The following is a 24,378-nucleotide window of genomic DNA, read 5'->3' as shown; positions in this document are numbered from 1 at the left end:
AAATGACAGGCCACTCTGTGGTCAATTAAAAGGCAGATTGGAAATAGGACTACTGACACACCTTAACCGTGTCCCATAATTTTGAGAAGCCACAGAGACTGAGCAGCAAGTGGATCAGAAAGCAACAAGGCAAAGCAGGACAACCTTTGTTAGAAAAAAGGTTTTCTATTATTCTTTCCCATTAAAAACTAAAGGCCCAATAAAAGTAATCTTGTCCTGCTACAGGTACCATAGCTGCTACCATCACAAGAAAACACAGTAATAAAAATTACCATTATTCACCCAGATAAAACAATTTCCTTGCCCAGAAAGGGATGCTGTCAGTTATAGTAGAAATAGGCCAATATATATATATACACACACATATATATATATATACACTGCTCACAACTCTGAAAAATCCTAAGAACGGCACTCATTCTCATTCCCGTATTCCTATCCAGGTGGCTTCTCAATTTTGCTCAGTTTTTAAAGTCACTGTTTCACTGCAAGCCAAGCATCCCTGGCCAGCTCCCCAAAAAGCCTAAAACTCCATTTTTGAGGGGTCAGATAAATGTTTCCTTTAATCCAAAACGAATCTTCCCCTCCTCCCTCCATGTTGGTTTACCTTTCAAACGAAGCAAGAAAAAAAAAACTGATAAGCAATTTTTGCACAGCTCTAGAGAAGCCACGTATGTGAAGAACTTCATGCTGTGGACAGTATTAGCAACTTTCTCTGTGTTCTGCCTAACTGCACACTGTCTGCATAACTCAGCCAATTCCAAAAACACCCATCTTCTACAGACCCTGAAACTGGATATACATTTCTTCTCAAGGTGCCATCACTGGCTTTCACTTTCTACAACCGCCATGTACTGCAAGTCATTCTATCAGCAAGACTGCATGTCCCCGAAATGGCCCAAAATATTACTTGCATGCACTCCTTCATAAAGAAAATAAAATTACAGCAACATAAAATGACCAGAATTAAAAGTGCATCCCAGCTTGGTTTTGGTTTGGTTTTTTATTTTTATTTTTTAAAACATAAGGGCTCCTACATAATAGTCGCTCCCTTCAAAGATGTGTTCAGGATCTACCTTACGTTGAACCAGAAACCAGTCACAGGCAGGTCTGGAGGCTGCTTGGAGAGTCAGGGAGACACTACTTTATTTAGCTCACATTTGCAAGTGCTTTTCAAAACATGTAAGACTACAAACTTTCTTCAAAATGTATTCAAACACTGTGATTCCACAAAAGCTAGTATCCAAAGCATACCATCATTACGCTTATATTTTAAATTGATTCTCTCTCAAATGCACCCAAATCTTAGGAGCTCAGCACAATTATGCAGATGTTCAAAACAGTCTGCTGCAAGTTGCAACTAACTGACTTCCAAAAGGAGCTTGAATTGCACTGAATCTAACTCTGGAATTCTGTTACTCTGGAAGACATTATCTTCACTGAGGCCAAGTTCTGGTCTCATTTCTTGTCTTGGATAATTCTTCCAATAAGACCTGTAGCACTGAAGGACACACACGATAATAACCTCATGGTAGCAGTGAAAGACACATGCTAACTTAGAGCTACTTGACATATACTCATTTAAAGTTCTGATTTACACAGTGATCTTTTGTATCATATTTAACTCATGAGAAAGCATGCACAAAAGTCAAGATGTGTCCATTCGTATCTGATGAGGCTGATACTCAAGACATGAGAAATGATTACTTGTCTTGCAGGTTTTAACAGCCTAGATGACACTCTACAGAACTTAAGAGGCCAGAAGGATTTGAACTTTGTGTAAGTATTTTATCTTACTAGACGTAATTAAAAACTGCTTGGTCTTTAGGCATGATTCAACTGAAATGCATAAACTGCTATACTGAAAGAGTATTTGATAAAACTTGTGAAAGTTGAAAATATATTGCCAGTTTACTACAGAATTGAAATTACTAGGCACATATGATAAAATGTGGAAAGACAGTTACCCTGTTTACTGTACTATCACTGTACACTTATGTGCAGTAATGGTGGAAGTACAGACTGAATATGTTCCCAACTCAGTAGTAAGTCTCAAACTACAACTGGCTTATACAGACAGCTGAAGAAACATGTAATAGGGGAGGCCAGACTGGAAAAACTAAAGTGCCAGGAAGTGATGAATTCTAACGGGAATGTACAGTGTTTCTACAACTTCCTACATTGAATTTTAACTAATTCCTTTACAATGTAGCAAAGTAACATTTTTTTGCATTTTCTATTGCCTACAAACTTAAGAAAAACATTTTAATTCATCACACTTACCCTCGGTGGCCCAATAATCATTCCTGTCCATCTGGTGAGTGTCATATCTTCATCATCTTCAAGGCCCCAGCTTACTGTACCATCACCTACTCCTTTCTGTCCTTCTTCAAGTTCTTCCAACAAGCGAAAATTACGAGGTACTTTAACTAGAGAAAAGGAAAGAATGCAATTAATACTGCTCACATTAAGGAAAAGGTAAACAATATCATTGCTGTCATATGTTATGCACTAGCAACTTCTGAATATACTTTCAAAGGCAAACAAGTATTTCCTGCATGAATTTATTTAGCACTCAAATTGTTTTGAAGCAACTAACCACATCACTGGAAGCTAGTTACTACCAAGTGATATCAATACAGACTATAAAAGAGAAAATGAGAGCTCTCTTTAGTTTGAGATGGCTTAATTCAGACTGTCTTTCCCAAGCACAGTACTGTTTAGAGCCAGTATGTTTCAAAATCAATTCACTGTCTGTCAAGTTCTACTCAACTAGAATACACATAAAATTGATATAGCAAATTCCTTCCAAAAATAATTAAAGAATGCAACATTTAACACAAATTATCTCAATAAATGTAAACTGTAAGATTGAAACATTTTCACTTGATTTCGATTTAAAAAACCCACTTTAATATCTGAAAACAAATTAAAAATCAAGTCTTTTTTAATCTACTGATTATTATTCCCACTTAACAGAGAAAAAAAAATAAGCACAGAAACACTGATTAAGTTGTTAGAGATAATGACATATTCACAACAGCATATGAAGATGTACTGCTTCTGAAGAGAGTCAAGTAATATTCACTTACTGAACCATAATTACTGGATTTTAATTATTATACATGAAAACAGACAGATATTGATAGATATTAAACAAGTGGATGCTTAATTGCTTTACATAACAGAAGCTAAAATGGTATTTCAGCACTGATGTAGGGAACAAAGCTAATTAAAATTAACACTTGTGCATGCAATCATGGTATGCTTTTATTTTAAAATAGAATATGCAGAATGATGCATGTAGTAGCAATATTACAATACAATAAAACTTCTAATTTTCTTACAACTGCTTATAGCTATATATTTTTTTCTTATAGCTACTTACAGCTATAGTGTTTTTCATGATTTTTAGCAGAGATCCTTTCTTGTACTGGACGAATCCAGGTACTCTATAAAACTAAAACTCTAAGACTGGGTGCATACGAAGTTGTTAGCAAGGAATATACATAATATGCAAGTTCAAAAAAGATGGGGGTCAAAGAAAGCTGTTTTTCATATCATTTTAGTCACTGGAATTTCAGGTTTTACATTACCCTAGTGTGTATTCCAAGCTGTCTCTATGCAAAAAATTAAGACCTATAGCATACAATATGATTATTTAGTCAATACGTATGCATATGGACCAGTATAGATAAACATACCCTTCAGCAACTATTCCAATAGCTTATCTTGTATAACTACAGTTTCTCTTAAACTTTTTTTTTTTTTTTAAATAACACAGACTAGAGAAAGGCTCCTAAAAATTGCAGAAACAACTGTCTCCAAGTTCTCCAAATTCCCAGGGAAAAGCATTAAGAGCATAGTTATCAGGACACTGCAAGGAAATTAAATCACTCATGTATGGCCTCACCTTCCTTCCTGCTTTGGTATTGCCACTCACCTGAGCCCATAATGAGCTACTTCAGCTTGCTAACTGAGCAGAAAATTATACGTTTTGGTTAGTCTCCTGACAGCTTAACAAACCAGCCCAGCTCACACAGAGATCTGACAAGTACTAGCATGAAAGTGCAGCCATGGCAGCAAAAACTCAGATAACCATGATGTAAAAATATGTTTTAATGGAGTTAAACTACCCTGGAAGCTTATTTTTACAGATACAATAAAATCTCCAGAACATCTCCAGAAAATAATTTAGATCTGCTCTGGAAAGAGACAAAAACATCTGACAGAAAAGTGCCGGGTTCCCTACACTAACATTTGTATCAGTGCTAGAATTAGGTAGCAAAATACTGCTCTGAAGTTAAAAATAAGAATCAAAATGCCTAGTGTTTGAAAACAAACAAACAAAACCAAACAAATAAAAACCCCACACCATCCTACTTTCAGTTCACATACAATTACTTGAAAGTACTAGCACAATGCATCAAGGAGCAGATCATTTCTCAATATGTTAGCATAGATCCTTTTAAAAAGCTTCATTGAAATTCATTTGCCTGTTCCTCTGGTCCTATCCTGACTTGTTAGTAACATTTGATCGTACATTTACATATCTAATTCAGACTAGGGATGGGAACTGACAATCATGCTTCTATCACATTACAGAGCACAAGGTTTTTACTTTTGTTCCAGATTCATACATGCTCTGGACTGGAGTCTGCCAGTAAAAGGCTAACACTAATCTTTAAAAAAAATTTTGAAAAGATTAAACCGGGAGGATAAACTTTTACTAAACTTCTTGGTTTGCATCACATGACTGATTAGCGTCTGGCCTGGTATGTGGAACCTCAAACACGCCCCCTCCCAGCCAAACAACCCCCACCCTCAAAACCCATGTACTTTAGCATCCAATTATTATCTTATCTCCAGTGGCTTAAATTCACCATTTCTCAGAATTCTTGCTCTGACTGCAGAACTTCTGATTTATAGTTTCTCTCTTTAAAAAGCACATAAAAGACGGTAGCAAACAGACTTTATTCCTGATCACCTGCTATCACCTTTCAGTGCAGCTGAGACAACTCAACTGCTCATTGCCAGAAGACATTCCATGCCTTCTCCCAAAATTCTGCTGCTCTTGCACTGACCAGGCTCCTCTTATTAGTCAAACTGGCACACTAATTTAGCAAAAAGCTGTTTTTCCTCTAGGCAAAAATCAAATCCAACCAGTTAATCAACTGAATTGACTCAGGAAGAAGGATCAACAAATGCCAGAGCTGACTGCTGTGTCTTTCAGTGCTGTCCTTTGCAAAACCATGGGTGTGGGGTTGAGGGAGCTTTTTGTGGCAAAAAGCCATTGGACTGGCTCAGTTGTATCATAAAAGTGTACTCAACACACAAAACTGTAGGAGATGACAGTTACTAGAAAATAAGAACCCCTTATGACTGATTGTCCCATGTTCATCACATCTTTTCCACTACATTGTCTGTGCTCACTAGTTCCCCTAACTGTCCAAGGGGAGCAGTGAAGGACTTGGGAAATCTCCAGAACATCTCCAGAAAATAATTTAGATCTGCTCTAGAAAGAGACAAAAACATCTGACAGAAAAGTGCCGGGTTCCCTACACTAACATTTGTATCAGTGCTAGAACTAGGTAGCAAAATACTGCTCTGAAGTTAAAAATAAGAATCAAAATGCCTAGTGTTTGAAAACAAACAAACAAAACCAAACAAATAAAACCCCCATACCATCCTACTGAGATTCCAACCCATTAAAAAACTCCCAGAAAAAAATGTTCATTCTCAACTAAAACTGGACCAAAGATACATTCAAACAGGTTCAGAAGTTTACATAGTCCTAAAACATTTGGGTTGGGGACACCAGAAATGATTGTATAAATTAAGGTAAAACCACTATTTCATAAAAGCACTTCTATATTTAAGGTATTTAGTTCACTTCCACAAACATATTCTATACTTTTATTTATGAGTTCATAGGAAATGCACAAGATCTTTCTTTCTATGCAATTCTATATTTAACATTTGGACAACAACCTCTCCCACCCTATTTCCAAAGAGATACCCTGATTTGTCAACTGACATCAGAGGGGCAGAGCAACAAACCAGGCACATCTTAATTAGAAATGTCTACTAGAGCTTTTTGCAACAAAGGATTACCAGGTCACTATTTCCTAGCTTAAAAAACAACAACAACAACCCCCCCCTTACTAAACTGCCTCTATGCCCCTGGCATATGTTATTAATGTTTTATCCTCAATACTTCAAACTTCAATTGAAGTCACTACTGAATGTTTTATTAGAAAACCATTGTTGATAGATTTCTGACAAGTGACATGGAATACTTAAAAAATTAACACAGTGGGTTAAAAAAACCACAAAACCTTACCTTTGTAATTACAGTCTTAGAAACTACCAGCAAAATGAACTGGAATTAAATGCTAATGCTGCCCTGAGCATCCACTCATGCATTTGCGCACACTATTGCACTCTACATGTTTTCTTCGGTCATGCTATAACTTTTACATAATACAAATCTACCTAGCTTGAACAGAACACATGTACCTTCTTGGTACAGACGGTGCCTTCTTTCCAGTAAAACAACAGCAAGAACTACTATCTAGAATATCAGGTAATGATGGTCTGGATCTTTTGGAAATCAAGTTTGCTCCTAGTATAAAGTAAAAAATTCTTGGTTTTCTCACTATTTCACATATTCCAGAGGGCACAACTGTATGTTAATGATGCATACGCAACTTGCAGTTTTGTCTCTAATCCAGACAATACAATTAATCAAATATTTGCTAAAAACTTTGAAATATTCCTTGACAGAATCTGAGTATGAATCAGTATTCCATTTACAGAATTTGGACAATGAAACAACATCCTGCTGTCCTAGTTTGCAGCTCATCAGCAACAGGAAATTACAGAAACCACCCCCATTCTTCAGCTGACTACCAGACCTCAGGTGTACCTTCTGGAACAAGTAGTGGCAATTGAAGAGAGAAATATCTCTAGCCTTTCACCACCATGGGCCCGCCAAATATTGTCGTCCCCAACTCCACTTGCTGATGGGACCACTAACCGGCTTCAGACAAGTGCAGACAGGTTGTTTTTACTCCCTGTAACAGACATCCCTCAGCTAAAACCTCTCCCTCCCAAGTGAAGGGGATTAAAGCAGTCGTGCGATTTTATCACTGGCAGAGCTGTAGGAGTGGTACGCTCCACTGAGTAGGCTGTGATTAAAGGCTAGGTACAGCACTGCATCCAGCTATTTGCAATGATGGACTAAGGCTCTCCATGTGAAAATACAGCTGGGTTCATCAAGATTAGAAAACAAAACAAAAGCAACCAGCCCCCAACCACTTTTCAGTTTATCTGTAAAGCTTACCTTGCTAGGGATTTTACTGACAAATACCTCCTGACCCCCCAAAATGGTACACAGGAACTGTCAAACAGTATTTACCAAGTTTTCACAAAGAGTTGAGGTAAACATATTTCACTTAAACAAACAAACAAAACAAACAACACCCACTCATGCTTACATATATCAATAGTTTTTAATTTATAAGTTTAATCATGAAACTGGACTACAGAAACTGGTTACCTATTGGAAATCCGTGAAATTAACAGTTACTTTAAAACCTTGGAACAATGAGAAAAGAATAAAAGCAGAATCAGTAAATAAAGACTTAAATTAAGCAGGAGGGTCTATTTTCATACATATGGAGCTACCTCAGTCATCACATTCTAAACCACCAAATTAATAAAAGCAAGAAGTACACTATCCCACAGGACAAGTTAGAAAAGAAGTCACAGCTATGCTTTTATCCAGAATCCGCATAACCTGAAAAAAAATCAGGAAAAAAAAAAAGGGAATCTTCAGTATCCTTTAGTAGGACCAACAACTTTCACTGGAGCAATAAAGGGGAATTGCCTGGATGGACCTGCTCTTGCTAGTATGTCAAGACACAGTTCCACAGTTGGTAATGCCAAATCACCCACTAGTACAGAGAATTAATCAGCATGAAGACAGAATACATAATTGCACTTATGTCAAATTTGACAGAGCACACAGGGTACACTAAATCACATTTTTAAACAGTTCACATGGACACAGTCCTTCAAATACAGCTGGGAGTCCCAAGCTCCCTGCACATCAAATGATTCTTTGCCATGTAACAGGCAAGAGTGGGATAACCTACACTCTACTCGTCTCCCTGCCGTTTATAGAAGGGAGCCATAAACCTAATTCTTCATAGATTGGCTCAGAGCCTAAAGTGTGAGGTTTTCTGTCATATCCACAACTATTTTTTAATAATAATTGTCTATTACAATATCCATACCAGCATTGTTTCTCTTAAAATCTTCCTTAGCTCTTGGCGTCAATCATTCCTGAAAGTTACATCCATACCAGAAGCCTTTTTCTAGGATACTGTCAGGGATGCTGTTTTTTGTGACTGAGATAGCTATGTCAGGAAAAGTCTGTAGCATAAACAATTTTGAATGTATGACTTATCTTTTGCCCATTGACTTCCAGCTAATGGAAACTGAAAAAGTATGTATAGCTTGGTAACAAAAACTCTCAAACCCCATTTAACAGTTTCAGACTGGCAGAAAAATAAGTATTTTTTAAGGACAGGGAAGGGGGGAGTGATGTCAGCCTTGCAAATTCTAAGCCATAATACAATTTCTCCTGGGGTAGGGAGGGGAAGAAATAAAAAATTCCAAAGAGAAACACATAGAAAATAACAGGTTCCTTTCAGCCTGAGTAATTCAGAAGTCATCTCGCCCTGGACAAAATAAAGCAAGTAACTGAAATACTGTACTAACACCACCACCACACCACACACCGACAAAAAGAACATAAAACAACCAAAGCCTTAAATAAGCCCTGAAATGGGCAATACACAAAGAAGAGAGGAAAGAGGGCTAGGGCATGTAACATGCTAACATATTCTATTCTGGCTGCAAAAAATATTCCTGTGGAATTAAATTTTTGGAAGACACTCTTCTCTGAAAAAATTATTTTTTTAAAAACATGATCTATATTTTTGTTTGCCAGTTACCCTGCTCACATCACATACTTTTTTGCCTAGTAAAATATTCTGTGAAAACACACAAAAAAAATGGCTGACTTACTATCAGGAACCTACTATCAGGTTATGCAGTACCAGATTTACTGTAATTACATCAAAACTATCTGAGGTTGATCACAGTAACCTGGCTTCAAAAACCAAAAGTATTTCTAGTAGCTTGCCTATTAACGAAGTTGGACATGGGAGTTTTGTCTACAAAAGAACGCCATCACCACCATTAGTAGTGGAATGCAGCAATTCAATACTGAACTTTTTGTTTGTTTGTTTTAAATCAAGAACGTTACTACACACATAGTAAAAGCACTGTTTCCAATAACCAAGAGAACAACATGATTCTTGTTCAAGGCAAATAGACATTTTCAGTGAAAAGCAATACATATTTTTCCATGAAGTACGAAAGCATCCAGTTGCTGCTGTGGAACTCAATCTGTGAATCAACCTAACGATGCACTACTGAATGGACAGCAAGCCTGTGCTGAGAAAACTGTACCTTCATTAAATGGGTTTGATACATCTTGATATTTGTTAACTGAAACTTCTGCTGTCTTAGAATTATGGGTATATTCGACTTCTGTGAACTGCTTTCCAACCAAGTTTCGATATATTTCAGTAAAATTCAAATTCATAATTCTGTCTATCAGTAGTATTCATAAAGCTATATTTACTCTACACTATTTTTCTCTACTTTCCTTCAGCAAGTATGTCCCAAAGCAATGAAATTTGGGCGATAGAGCATTCTGCATTAACAGTTTTGAGTTTAAACTGGGAAAGTACTATATTATCTTAAATGGTGAAATGAAGGTATTTCGCAGCAGTATGTTGCCCGTACACATTGATCGGGTTGGCGAATAAGGTACTAAGCAACTCTAGCAGGTATGGATGAAATATCCATACCGTGCAAGTATATTTTCCACAGGAACACTCCAGTCATCACTGATTTTGTCACATAAAACCAAACAGATGCATTTCTATCAATGATAACAGAATACAGGAGGACTTTATTAAAGCCATTCAGTACAGATACATGACATAAAATGACAGCAGATAACAGAAACCCCAGAGCACTCTGTGTTTCCAAAATCAATCATGGGCAACCCCTCAAAACCAAAAGTGATCTTGAATGCTTTCTTCTCCATTTTGCTAGCGTCTAAAGTATGCATTGTGTCAGATCAGTTGAACAGTGCCTTGTCATTACTGTCTGCAACTGGCAAAGGTGTAAGCAACAGCAGTTTAGATCTGCAGACTCATGAAGATTAACCTAACTAAGCTTAACTGTGGAAAATTTCTAGGAATAAGTTCAAGCAGAAAAATAAGTCTGACATAATCAGGTAAAAATCCACTTCGATGTAAAATGAAATTATTCATCCCAAAAAACCAACCAAACAAAACAAGATGACTAACTTTAGGAATTAATAAGGAAAGACACGAGTAGCAGGTAAGTTTTCGCAGCTCAAGTAAATAGATGTACATCAATGAATGCATATAGGGCAAATGGCCATTTATTCAATGTGTTCAATGTTTATCATATTTTAGAGCTAGTTTTGCTACAATCCTAAAAAATTAGAAAAGGCCCATCTCACAAGAATTAAAGAAATCGCCTGTACTCAGGAGAGCTGGTAAGAACTGAATGGGCTATTCTGCTTCTTTGCAGAACTAAAATTAGACATATATGTTTATATAAAACATGATGTATTTGACTATGTAGGAACTCTGTAACTAGTTAACTTCTTTTGTCTTTTACAGTATTTAAAATAAAAAAAATACTTGGAAGCACACAGGTTGGAAGACTTCAAGGAGGAGGTGCAATTCTATGAACTACATTGAAGTTAAACTATGCATTTCATCAGTTTGGGGGTTTTGTTTTTTTCTTATGAAGATATGTCTCTTGCTGAGGAACATTTCCCAGCAGAAGCCAAGGAACAGTCACAGCAGTGTGAAAGTTACAAACCTTCAGCATAAAACCTACCTTTTGGTTAAAGCTAACTAAAGTAATATTCCTTTTCAGAATTACATTGGTGATAATTTCTATTTATTTCACTTAAGTGAAACCTTACATTTGTTGGTATCTTAACAGACACAGTTCAGAACTAAAGTTAGGCTGCATGAAAACAACTTCCATAAGAATTTCCTTCATATTTGAGTCTAGCCACAGTCATAAACATTCTACACATAGCTTATATTAAGAAGGCAGCTAATGACAATCTATGTTAATACAGCAGAAGCCTTGGTCATTTATTGCAATACAGCATGCATGTTTTGGCTGAGGGGAAATGGTCTGGAGGGGTACAGGGGTATTTATATCTTTAGGGTAGGGCACAAACACTAGTGTTAAAAAAAAAACAGTGATTTTATTGAAGACAGAACATAGATTTACGGAAGCAGATTTTTTCCCCTTACTTTCAATTTCTTTATGCATATTCATAACATTAAGACACTGTCAGTTATCTACCAGCAATAGTATTCGAAAATGCTAAATTCTAAAGAGAATGACACTTGCATATTGACCTGTTTTTTCAGCAGTACTTCTAATTGCACTGTGGTAAAATTTGCATTTAATACAACTTAAGCTGCTCCATCTCATACTTTGGGTTCCTGCCAAATACAGTACAACAGGTCTTCAAAGGAAAACCGAACTTACTTTGTACTTGCACGTTTAGGGGCAGGCAGACTACTAACTCGGAAAGGAAAGGCTATAAGAACAAGTATGGTCCACTACCTGTCAGCTCCCACTTTCAAGGCTGAGCCCACCTCAGAAGCATTTGGTGGTATCCATTCTCTCATTTACCCTTCACATACATCTTACCAGCTGCACTCACAAAACAGAGAACATAGTATATGGTGATGGACAGCGTCACAAGGAAGGAGAGGTGGTAATACCAGTTTGCTTTACAATGCCCCAGTTTACATTTAATTTAAAAAAAAAAAGTGTATTTAGACACCAGAAAATCACAAGAAAGCTTTCAATATATGAACAGTATTAAAGTTTGTTTAGTTTGGGGGGTGGGAAGGGAAGAAATTAATTTCTATAGTTCTAGGCATTAGCAGTTGGGATGTCATAAACACATATCTGATTTACAAACATATATTAAAATGGCTTAAACCACAAATCTTGATGCTGGAGTGAGAGATCTCTAAGACTAAAAAAGTGACATCAGTTTATTCAATGTGTTTCAGTTGCTGTTGGTTTCACTGTAAGAATGACAAGACCTTGAACTTCACTTCTCCAGCAGAGTGAGCATTCCAAATGTATAACTTCATAGGAAAAAGTCTGTGCAATTTTAGGTTTTATTAATTATGTTTTTAAGTGTGAGAAATTACTAGCAGAACAAATAGCTCCATTATTAAGGCATCTTCACCTAAGTTCTCCCTTCTTTTCTCTTATCCTGCCTCTTAGGTAATCAGAAAGAAGTGAGCTAACTGCTCCTAGTAATTCTGAGTTCTAACAACTCTGTTCCATAATTCATCAGATTATGTACTGAAGGCAGCCTTGCGGACAGGACTCCTTCTGTGATGGTCAACATCCTCCAGGAAAATATTGTATCTGTTTAGTTTTTATTCACTTCTAACCACACTCATGGCTACTCCTCTTTCCCCTCCTTCCCTGCTCCCCACTGTCACCCGATTTGCTTCACTCACCTTTCTCAGAAGAGCAGCAGAAGGAGATGTGGCTGCCTTTAATTATCTGATTCATGAGAGCTGCTCCACTCTCTGACCAGCATCCATGGACAAGCCATTTCCCACAAATCCCAGCAAATTTTTCCCATTCTGCACCATCTTACCAAGGTTCATGCCTCACCGAAAAACCTCCATTCCCCACCTCCTGCAGTCCAACTTCCACATGTCCTCTTCACTCTCCTCATTTTTTATGTAGCAGCAATACCCTAAACATCCTAAAGTTGTACAAGGTACAACAGTAACAAAGTGTAAGAGCAGTCATATGTATGTCAGTTACCTCAGTGAGCAGAAGCACACAGCGTACTTAAGACTGGATGCCCACAGAACATAGTCCAGATCTGAGAGAAACTCCAACTGGACTCAACTTTGTTAGCAAGGATGCAACAACAGTTGCAGTTTGTTTCACTCTATCTTTGCATTTTCATGCAAATATGCTCATCTTGAGTACAGTTGCTGGCACCGAACTACTAATGGTACTCATATAAATTGCACTAATGAAGAAGCTTGCTCCACTACAGATACAAATGTTGTTAGACTACAAAACAGTGAAGGCATAAGCAAGCTCTTGGCAAAAAAAAAACCAAACCAAAACCTTGAAAAGCCTCCACACAAGTTTTAAGTAATTAAAATACCTAATCCAAAAAACACTCAAAAAGTAGTTATCACACCAATAGAAAACTATAGTATAAAAACCACTAACCTAGATTGCAGTCCCAAAAGAAAATTGGTGTAAATTGCTTAAAACTAATTTTACAAATTTGCACCAATATTAATGGCATAGAAATAATATAGACTGATAAATTTAAGTGCAAGATTTTTTGTTATAAACAAGACCACTGTTAACTCAGACTTTAGTTATGTCAGACACTGCATGTCCAGTTGTGTCTAACCACAAGAAAAACTGTACAGGAATTAAGCAGTTAAGTCAGTAAATAGCTCATCAATTGACACCCAAGCAGTTTTGGTGAAGGCTGACTACAATTTAAAGGTTAACTCTTTATAGGCAACCACTGAGTGAAACACAGATGAGATTAAATGGTTCAACTATCTTCCCATATGTTTTAGTACATGAAATGATAGATTATGAAAAATGACACGTTGTGATGCTTAGCAAATTGAGAATTTTATTACTATTTCAATTTTGTACAAAACAATGCAAGGCAGGAAGCCAGTACAGAGCGTTTAGAAAAGATACCCGACACTTCAAAAACCACCAGCAATATTGTGATGTAACAGTTTAAGGAATCAAGATTTCATCAGACAAAGAAATCTTTCCAATTTCTCTCCTCAGAAGCTAAAAAAAGACCCCAAACTTGTTTAGTACAAATTAACCCCATTATTAAAAACATAAAGCTACATAAAGGCAAAAAAGGCTAAAGGAAAGGTATAATGGCATATAGGCTCAATTTTTGAAAGTCTTGTTTTAAAGCTGAGACTGTGCTGGCAGAGAGGAAAAAGCATTTAAAATACATACTTTTTAAGCTATCTTTTAAAGTATGATGACATTAAAAAAAATTTCAGATAAAGGGACAGGAGGAGTGGGACATTAGAGGAACCCATCAGAAGCCAATATCTCGTCATGAAATAAATGGCTTTCACAGGGTCTGCTTTAATAAATAGTAAGAATACAATGTGTGACCCAGATAACAAGAGTAGCATCAAGGATTTAGTTTAGCAAAGCTGTAAAGCCGTCTAAAACGGGTTACAAGTCATTGATTAGCAAACAGTTGTTCTAAGACTCCTATGAAGGTCCTTTCCAACATGACTCAGCACCCACCCACAGTCGAAAACATAAAGATCCTTTATCTATGTAAAACAAATAATGTTATCCATTGTTATTCTTTCAGTTATACACATAGGCATACACAAATGCATATAATGAGCAAATGTACTCGCCACCACATATTTAGTAACAAGAACTGCCATTGAATTATTTTTCTACATTATTTTTGTGACAGCCATATTTCAGCCTGCTATTATCTTTATGCCATGGTACTCAAAAGTTCAAATTATTTAATATTTACATGATTACATATTCCACTTCAGTGAGAGGAAAGAAAGTTTACAATTTCTTCCTTGAAAAAGTTCTAAGTTATATGAAAAAAAATGGACATTTTACTAAGACTACATTGGTATCCTCAGTAAAGGACACTATTTTTACATGTACTGGGAAAAATGGTTTTGATTTACTCAAGCAAATTGCAAACGTACTTAACTATCCAGTTACAAATAGTCACAAGTGCAATGAAAGGAGGTGATTTTTTTTTCTTTGTGCAGTTTAAATATGTCTAATGCAACAGTTTTTTAAAAAGGGGATACTGAGTCTATCTAGATGTTAAATATCATTTTTCTGATGATTTTTTTTAATCTAGTTGAAGCTTTTCATCCTTCTGAAATAAAGAATTAATTTAGAGCTCTGAAATTCTAAGTGTTGAAGGTTTCATTTGTTCCAAAATGCTAACTAGAAATGATTTAGAGTCATGTACTTAAAGCACCACACATTTTTGTAAAGACTGTAAAACAGAAGCTCATGTTATTCAGAACCAGTCTGACAGCTTCACAGTCATAAGTTTTTGCACTGATGTACTGATTTTATTCAAAATATTGTTCAAATTATATCTCATTAGTGTCTTCCAAATGACAAATACAAAGAAAAACACTCTTTTGGGCAGGATAGCATATAGCCTTCCGAGTACAGCTTAAATCAAGACTATTTTGAACTCTTTCCCCATAGCATCTTCTTGTCTTTCCACAATCTGTGCTGAGGCTCCCACAGGCTAGTTTGAGACAGCAAGGCAACAAAACCTAACTGACATGAGTAGCTGAAATTGATCTAGTACTTTACATAAAGTTTTGGTCAGGATGAAGTACAAGCTATAGTCTAGGAAAAAACATGTAAGAGTAGGCAGAGAGAGGAGGAAGGGTCTGTCAACAAAATGAGCCTGAACAGTTTCACAGCATGTACTTAACACTGCCTTTGGAAAAATCTTCCATAAGGCAAAACACAAACACTAACAAATATGCATGTAATTCAACTTCACCAACTATTCATAAGACTTGGAAATCTAATACTCACACATGAGAGGGTTTCTCATCCGTGCTTAGATTTACAGTATGGACCATCTGCCTCCAACTGCTGAAAGGCATATCTTCCTGAAGCTGCGTGTGTTGTATCTTCATCCTGGCTAAAATTTTCCAGGATTGTACAGTATAGTTTGGATAATGGGCTTTAATACTATGCCTGATAACATCCTTCAATTTCAAACAAACTCTTAAATAAATAGAAGATTATGAAGTAGGCCACTTTTTTATCTTGGAAGATGTTTAGCCTGTGAGCATACTCTTACACAGCTATTGTGGCAGAAAGACGTTAAGTTGGGGCTTGTATTTAAAGACAGAGTTGTAAAATACCAGCAACAAAGACAGGAAAATGGTACAGGCAAAGCTCTGAGAAGAAATAGAGTATCTTGCCTATATATGCCACAAAGTTGGAAAGAACTGATGGTCTATATATAGTTTAAAAGTCATTTGTAAGCTACATTGTTCTCAACCCAACTGAAGCACATCTGAATTATTTGCAGCTTGCCAAGATGTTTTTAAGCAGGCAGAACAATCACAGTTGCAATTCCTTGTGCATAGGACAGGATGGAAAAATGCCCCACACAGAGTGCTTGCTGCCTCGCAGAATACAGTATTTTACTTCTTTTGTTTTGTCTGATTACTTGCAGCTTCAAGAAGTCTGTTCTTACAGAGCTAACATTATAAATACAAAGAACAAAATTTGAGGACTGTAAAATTCTAAACAGCTTTTAAACTGCCTTCTTGGACAGGTTCTGGATAAGTGAACAATGTGATGGAGGCATAATAGAGAAAAAGGGTGGGAGTAATACAACCTTGAAGGTAAAACATACTAGATAAAAAAATAGACAACAATTTCCTCCACAAGGAAAAAAAAAAAAAAAAGAGGGAAAAAACAGGCATCAAACAAGTCAGAGGAAAAGAGAACCCTACCTACCTGTGCAGAGTTTAACACACAAGTTTTCTAGATACAAAGCTTAAATTCTACCATCTCCTGTATGGAAAAAATAGTCTTTAAAAAATTACTTCTACCTCCCACTTATGAATAAATTCCTTTAGTACTCCTCTGAGTGGCATTTAATATCTAGGTGTCTCCACACAGGATATGGTGATCCATCAATATCCCACTAAGCAGAGAACAGAGAGACATCAGCTTGATTTGGAATGGGTAAGAGTTGCGAAGTATTTAAGGGAGAGTATTACAAAACCCTATCTCACACTATGGAATCTTTTTCAATGGAGGATATTAGGAATAAAAAGCTTTAAAAACAAAACAAAAGCAACAACAAAAACCCCAATCACCAGGTAAGATACAGTCAGTCCTTCCTTCACAGCTTAGGGATTTAGACTGAATGCACTCAAGGCCACTTCCAGCCCTTCATTTTTAATACCGGTTTCCTTACAACTGCAGTCATGCACACTTAGAACTGCTTTCACCACCACTAAATGTTTGCAAATAGAAGTAAAAACCAAAGTTAAGAAAACAAGGCACTGACATTGAGCATTGTGCCATTTCTTTTCAAAGAATTGATCATATATAAATTCAAAGGGAAATATATTTTTGCATGGGCAACGTAAGTCATACAAAGAAGCCAATTCATTCTTAAAGGTTAGAATATCTGGAAATCAGAAGTATGGATTTTACAGAAAAAAATACTTGTTTGGGATCTAACTGTGCTCCTTCAAAGACATTAAGCACACTTTCAAAAAAGGTTGCTTGTGACTACATATTAGAAGTAAATCAGGAATATCACATATAACTGCTGACTGTAGATCAGTTGATTTTTTTCCCCTGAGTGCAGAGTTTCAGCAAACCAAGGGGAATTTTCATTAACTTAGGCCTATTCACCCTCTCCCAAGCTACTGAAGCTCTCGGTTGAAGAGGAAGTAGACAAAAGCTTTAGCAGCCCATGGTTAGAGCACAGTATTAGACACAGCTGCTTTAATTCTCATCTTTTCACTCATAAATTCTAACCACTTAGTGAAGTGATCACTGCTTTTAGGAAACATCCACATTTTAGATAGATATATCTATACTCTATACACATAAGGTAATTTTAAGTAAAACCCAAATTATGGAACTACAGAAATTAACTCCTGAATTAACTCCTTTTAATGATGTTATTGACCAATTTCTTTTTCTCAAGTTACACAAGAGATTTTAAATGGCATGCTTTGGTAAACTATTTCTCTTAACCTGAAACTATGTTTAGTTACATCTTCTGCTCTGTATTTTCAAGGAGATTAATAGAATGAATCTCCAGCTAACCAATATGAAATTGGCTGATTATACCAACAACAGCTGTTCTCTTCTTTAAAGAATTGACTTGTTTTTCCCCAGACCTCCAGCAGTACCCACACAAACAACCTAGCTCCCACTTCAAGCAGAAGGAGTTGCAATATCAGAAGATCAATCAAAGTGCAGGTTACAAACGTCCATTTCTAGGACATGCAATATCTACATGTAAAATTAGTCAATAAAGGTGATTTTAGAAAGCAGGTAAGATACTTACTCAACAACAACACAATGCTAACACAGTTTCCTTAGCACACATTAAAGACCAGCTGTTTTCAAACTAAATTATCTGTTGTTAAAGGCATATAACTTTTTAATGTGATTGTTCAAAGAACTAATGACCCCAGGAAAGGAATTTCTGGGATAAAACTAAGACAGTTGACCTTAGTAAAAGTTTTGCTGTTGACTTCCTTGGGGCTAGAATTTCATTCCTGGACTTCATGCAACCAAAACATTCATTTTTTCTGAAATAAATAAGGATTAGGTCGAACTTTATAGCAAGAGCAGATTAAATTCACAGAGCTAGGTAGAGTTAAATCTTACGTTTATAGCAAATCATTCCCTTCCCTCCTCCACAAATGAGTATAACACAGCTTCCTGGCAAGAGCAGTTCTTCTGGGTGAAGTCTTAAAAATCTAAATTTCTGCATAATATGTGGAAAGAACAAAACGAACGCTCCTCCTCCCCCACCCAAATCTATGCATATACCAATAAAAAGCCAACAGTATTTTCTCCACAGGATAAGTATTTTGCTTTAGAAGCCCTGACTAATTTTCCCAGCAGTTCTGTTGATGATTCTGTCTGCTCGCTTCATTTTACTACAATGATTTCATTTCTTGAACAATGCATACATGCAGTACTAGCACTTTACACTGTTCGGAGCAGATACATGTATATATAGTTTTTCAGATCCCCCACTTTTTTGAACTTTAGGTGTGGCTATATTTCTGAGACAACCACACTGAGTTAAGTGTATATAGGAGATTTTAAAATATCACATGTAAGACTGTGAAGAGCATTTATAGCAGTAAAACTAAGAAAGTTTAGTCAAAAAATACTTCTTCTTATAGAGTTGAATGTTCTGTAGGAATAAAATAGCTTTTTTTACAAATTTTTAGTAACTGATATTCTACACTAGCCAGACTGAATGGACTGTGATGCCAAATGCCAGTACTCAATGCACATGACCTAAGCCAACTTTACTTCCTGTGCATTATATGAAATCCCAGGCCAGAGTCCAGACATAAGCTGAAGTCTTTGGGATTTGCTGCATAATAAAACTAATAATAAAATCCTTTTAAACTGAGACACCAGGAAGTAAGTCAATAAATTTAACAAAATAAAATGCAGTAATCCACACCAAATAAATACTTAAGTTTCTCTAATACATCCATTCTAGCTCAGTTTATCATAGGCAATAACATATCTTTTTGGACTACTCTTTCACAGAGTTGCAAGAGCTGCTCTATGCCCCAATTTGTTGCAACCTTACCAAATTCCACTCTGTAAATCCCAGATCCCCGAAGTCACATTACCAAGTGGAACGGACTCTCCTACTCCAAAAAGTCTGCCCAAGCGCTTTTCACAAAATAAACAGTAAGGTACCAAGATCAGTTTCAATACACAGAAGTTTCTTCTGTTTTGTTATAGTCTCAATCACTCAATGATCCAGTGGATTGGGAACAGAAGTATAAATTAGTGGCCAACGTTCACCCTAGACTGACCACTGAGGTCAATTCACTCTGTTCTGAGCTCTGTCAATCCCACTTATAAAGTCTCAGGGGTGAGAGGAGGGGAAATGAGGCCGTGAAGACTTCACCTTTTTGTACTGGGGAAAGGCCTTTTTGTATTTCAAGCCTCTCATAAAATGAAACTGAGACAGTATAGTTGTGCTGCTTAAACTTCTGCATTTAGTACTTGAAGCAACATTTTTGTCCTTTTCTTTACCTCCACCTTCCACAATATTCTGCCGTGCAAATGCTCAACACATGCTATACTGGTTACTGATACAGGATTCCCGAGATGACTTGCAGCTCTTTGCCCTTCCATTTGCCTACAAGAAAGCCCCTCTGGCTCCAATGGCTGTCTAGTGAAAGGCAGCAAGAAGCTTCACTCCTCTTCCCCACCATGCTGCAGTCACCATCAAACTGAAGTACCTTTGCCCTAAAGCACAACACAGGTCTGACCCCTCTTCCCTTACATCAAGAGGAGAAAGAGACAATCCTTTATTTTAGGTACTACTATACCACGACTTCTGTACTCACTAGATGGTACGCTGGCACAAATCTTTAGTACAAATCTCTTCCCTCCAGCATTTTTACCAGGCTAGTGACATCTCCTCCCCTCGCTATACACACACGCATCTATCCATTCCTGCCCCTCAGCAGCTAAAGTCTTCTCTTCATCAGCACCCCACTACGTTCATTACGGAAACCGGAGCCCTTTCTCCCACCATTCACCCCTTAGGCCAGGCTCTCACAGGGGTGTCACTGCCCTACAGACGGGAAGCATCGTGCCTGGAGCAGAGCCCGGCCCGGCGCCGCTGTAGCTTCCCTCTTCCCCCCTGTCAGAAGGTAACTCCTCCCCGCTCCCGTCACAGGCAGCTCGCCACCCCCACCCCCCCCAGAAAGGAGACCCCTCCGGCCCTTGCGGGGGCGCCTCCCGAGCACGAGCCCAACGCCCCGCTTTCCCGCACCAGCCCCAGGCCCACCGAGCCCCCCTCACAAACCTGTAGATCCAGCCATCTTGTCCGAACCCCCCCACCGGTCCGGGCCTGCACGCGAAGCGCGTCACTTCCGCTTGACGCAGCGCGTCACTTCCCACAGAGCAGCGGCAGCTCTGGAGCGCGGAAGGGCGCGCGAGCAGCGGGGGCGGGGCCCAGGGGAGGGGGCAGGGCCGGAGGCGCCGGTCCCCGAGGCGCCGGTCCCCGAGGAGCCGGCCCCTTCCCGCGCAGCTCCGGCCGCCCCGCCAAGCCTGGAGCTGCCGGGCCGGCCGGCCCCGGGAGCCAGCGCCGAGCTCTGCCGAAGGCGCCCGCTACCGGCAGCGCCTTGCGCCTCCTACCCGGGAACCGCAGCCGCAGGCCGGCGCCGCGGCCGGAAAGGGGCACGACGGCCACCCGATGGCCGTGCGCTGGTTTTTTCAGAAGGAAGCGTCCTGCTCTTCCAGGTGATCCTGCGCTAGCGGCGAACAGCGCACCGCGTCTCCTCTGAGACGCGATACAAATACGGCCGCAGGCTTACCCAGCCAAAGCCGACTTGTGCTCCATCGGCCTCTGAAAGCACGCAGCGGACTCCACGGTTCATCTCTGTCTACACCCGTCCGCTAGGTGTAGGACCCACCTTAGGGTTAGCAGCAACAAATTACTTCAACGCTAACTGCAACCACAGGAAATAAAACTGGGGCCAAAAGGGAAAAAAAGCACAACGTCGCTGGCCCAGGTGAGGAACTAACAGCTATTTTGTTTCACTCTTCCAATGCTGTGGTAAGTGTACTGGGAAAAAAATGCAATTTTTTGCAACGTTGAACTCGAGAGGAAAAATACCTGACAACTAGAAGCCAAACACATTCAAAGGTCTACCTTCCTTTTCTTCCCAACAATCAAGTGCTTACACGTGGTAACAAAGTTAACTCTTTTCTTTTTGAAGAGGCTGAAAGGTATCTGAAATACAACTTCTGCTTACAACTTGCTCAAAATAAGGTGATGGTAATCACTACAGCAAAAACTTTTTATAAACTTTATTGTCAAATATCACACAGCGTCCCTTGTAAGAAAACTTAAAACTGCAGTCTGCTCAGCTCCAAAAATCAATCTACGATCATGTCGTGGAATAAATTTATTCAAAAGAAGCGTGTCACAGAGTTGAGATTTTTGGCTGCAGATTCTACAAACAGCCCTCTTGCTGTAAAACACTGTCTCCAGAGTTGCCAGATGATGGTCCTCAAGCTCCATCCCACCCCTGGAAAGATCTTCTAAGTAATATTTGGAACAAAGTATTGATTAGAGACAAGTAAGAAATAATTATTCCCCTTTCTCAGACTACAACAAACACAGACACAGAATAGTATCTTCCAGCAAGTTTAGTACAAGCAATTTTTCACAGAATGAATAACGTAACTTGTGTAACTCATTGAAGCACAGTATTACAGAGGACATAAGTCTGTGTGAATGGCAACAATAAAAACAAAGTCAAACAAAGCTGAATTCCTCCATGGTTCTTTACACAGGATATCTCTATGCAACTTCTGACTCAGAAAAGCACAGACAGACCCAGAGTAGTCACTCCTTTGACACAGGGCTCTGGAAACCACTTACCCATCATCAGGTAATTTCCTCCCACAGGCAGTGCTTCTGGGGGCTAGGACCCTTGCTTCTCTCAATCCAGTAAATTCTTCACAAGATAGTTTACCTAAAAAGTAAGGACATAAAACACCACATGGGGTGAGAAACAGCTCTTCTGTTCATATCATGGTGCGTTTACAAGACCTAACAGACAGAAGAGCCCCATTATAGGAAGCCGGGCATAAATGTAACAAACAGTCTAGAGACCTTACAGTCAGAAGCCGTAGTTCTGTGCGTGATTGCAGACTGCACCTGTACAGAGCCCTGCTGAACTCTCTCATTTCATCAGTGCACAACTTGCATCTGGTTAGCTGAGAAGAGCAACATTACTCATCCTCTTTAAAAGCACAGAAAGTGTCAGGTATTAAGCAGTAATGTAAACACAGAAAACACAGAAGCAATAATAATCACATAGAAAACTACTATAGCATCTTATTCCAAGCAAATGGACATCTAAATCATTACCTGAGCCCAGGGAGGACTCCTGGAGACCGTAACACTTTTCTCTCCAATAGGCTTCGTTTTAACAAGCATCTAGCAGTCTTAAAGTCATAATAACTCTTTTTTCTCCAGTCTGTGGAGGATAGGAGAGAAATGAGAAAATTCAATTTTTATCCCATCCATCCAGAGGCTAACTCCCTTATTGTCATGTCACGGGAGAATCTCCAAGCTCCCTTACTTTCTCCACAGGAGCTACTCACACATCCATGCACACAGTATCTCCTCCTTCCTTAACTTGAAACTCAATTAATAATTTTTGTTTCCTGATTTCTATTTGTTTTAATATGTGTACTCCCGAGATCCTGATTGCACAAATTCACTGTATTTATAGGAAGTACATTTTGCTCATTTCCTCATGCTGCCTCAACCTGAAAGTACAAGCAGTTAAATACCAGAATGAGCAAGTAAGAAAATCAAATCAGAATTTTAAAAAGTCTCATGAAGACTTAAAATGTGCAAGCATAGATTTACAGAGAAAATTTCCATGGTATTTCACAGATGTGAAAATTCACGAGCCAAGGACACAATCTTGCTACCAGGACTAACAAGAGTTATAGAATATTCTAGCCCACTGTTTCTAATAAATAGCCTACATAACCAACATAGAACAAAAATGAGTATTACAGCAGAAATACAAAATTCTGTTCCTTATACACTGAACAATAATATCAAGTATAAATTTAACTACTGAATGAAATCATAAACGAAAGGTTTAAGGGCACATTAAAAAATCCCTCATTTATTTTTCTCTACAATTTGTTCATGTCTTTTATTATTGTGTTAAAATGTCAGTAAGTGTTGTTATTTCATGCAAAGACTATATTTTTTTATCCCTGTATGCAAAAGAACAAACATGACTTTGAAAAAAACATTTAAAACAATGTTTTAACTTTTTTTAGATTACAATTCTCTCAGGTTTCTTTACACGGATATACAAGAAAAATTAAGTGTAAATAGGAAATATTTTTAAATGCTGCTGTTTAAATGTTGAAAATGTACACTGGAGAATGCGGGCATCGATCCCGCTACCTCTCGCATGCTAAGCGAGCGCTCTACCATTTGAGCTAATTCCCCACCTGAAAAAAATGCTTTGAAACTTATACTTAAACATTCTAGACTTGCCAAGCACTACAATGCAACCATGTTTGATTATAAATTCATTGTTTCTTGCTGAGTCATTCTTTCCACTCACCGACAACTGATGGCAACTCACAGCTGGAATCATGTGATGCATCTTTCAGCATGTACGCTACCAGAATAATCTTATTAATCTCTTTTATCTTTGTTAGATAAAGCACAATCTTTGTTATTTAGCTGTTTTCATACAAGAAGCTCTCCAACAGATCGAGTTATTTACGAGAAACCAGATGTGTTACTGAAAAAAACCCTAACCGTTACTGAACAACTGTTTCAAATTCAACAAGGAAATCCATGTT

General features: G+C 38.0%; 1 protein-coding gene and 1 non-coding gene across 4 annotated transcripts in view; both read right to left on the bottom strand.

Annotated features, from left to right (window-relative positions):
- The window catches only part of UBE2V2 (ubiquitin conjugating enzyme E2 V2), a 30,252-nt gene extending 9,286 nt beyond the window's left edge, over positions 1-20,966 (bottom strand). For all 3 annotated transcript variants that reach the window (XM_075023268.1, XM_075023267.1, XM_075023269.1), the window contains exons 1-2: positions 20,831-20,966; positions 2,284-2,429 (exon numbers count right to left, since the gene is read on the bottom strand). In XM_075023268.1, coding sequence (XP_074879369.1) covers positions 2,284-2,429; positions 20,831-20,846 — 162 coding nt within the window. In that variant the 5' untranslated portion in view covers positions 20,847-20,966. The remainder of the gene's footprint in view (positions 1-2,283; positions 2,430-20,830) is intronic.
- Positions 20,967-23,943: 2,977 nt separating this feature from the next.
- Positions 23,944-24,016, bottom strand: TRNAA-AGC (transfer RNA alanine (anticodon AGC)). Its single transcript has one exon. It is a non-coding gene; the product is annotated as a tRNA-Ala (tRNA).
- Between the last annotated feature and the right edge of the window lie 362 nt (positions 24,017-24,378).

The sequence above is a fragment of the Buteo buteo genome, chromosome 3 (genome assembly GCF_964188355.1).
Source record: "Buteo buteo chromosome 3, bButBut1.hap1.1, whole genome shotgun sequence".
NCBI classification, from domain to species: domain Eukaryota; kingdom Metazoa; phylum Chordata; class Aves; order Accipitriformes; family Accipitridae; genus Buteo; species Buteo buteo.
The sequence above is the reverse complement of the archived record's forward strand: the minus strand, read 5'-3'. Positions and strand labels throughout refer to the sequence as shown.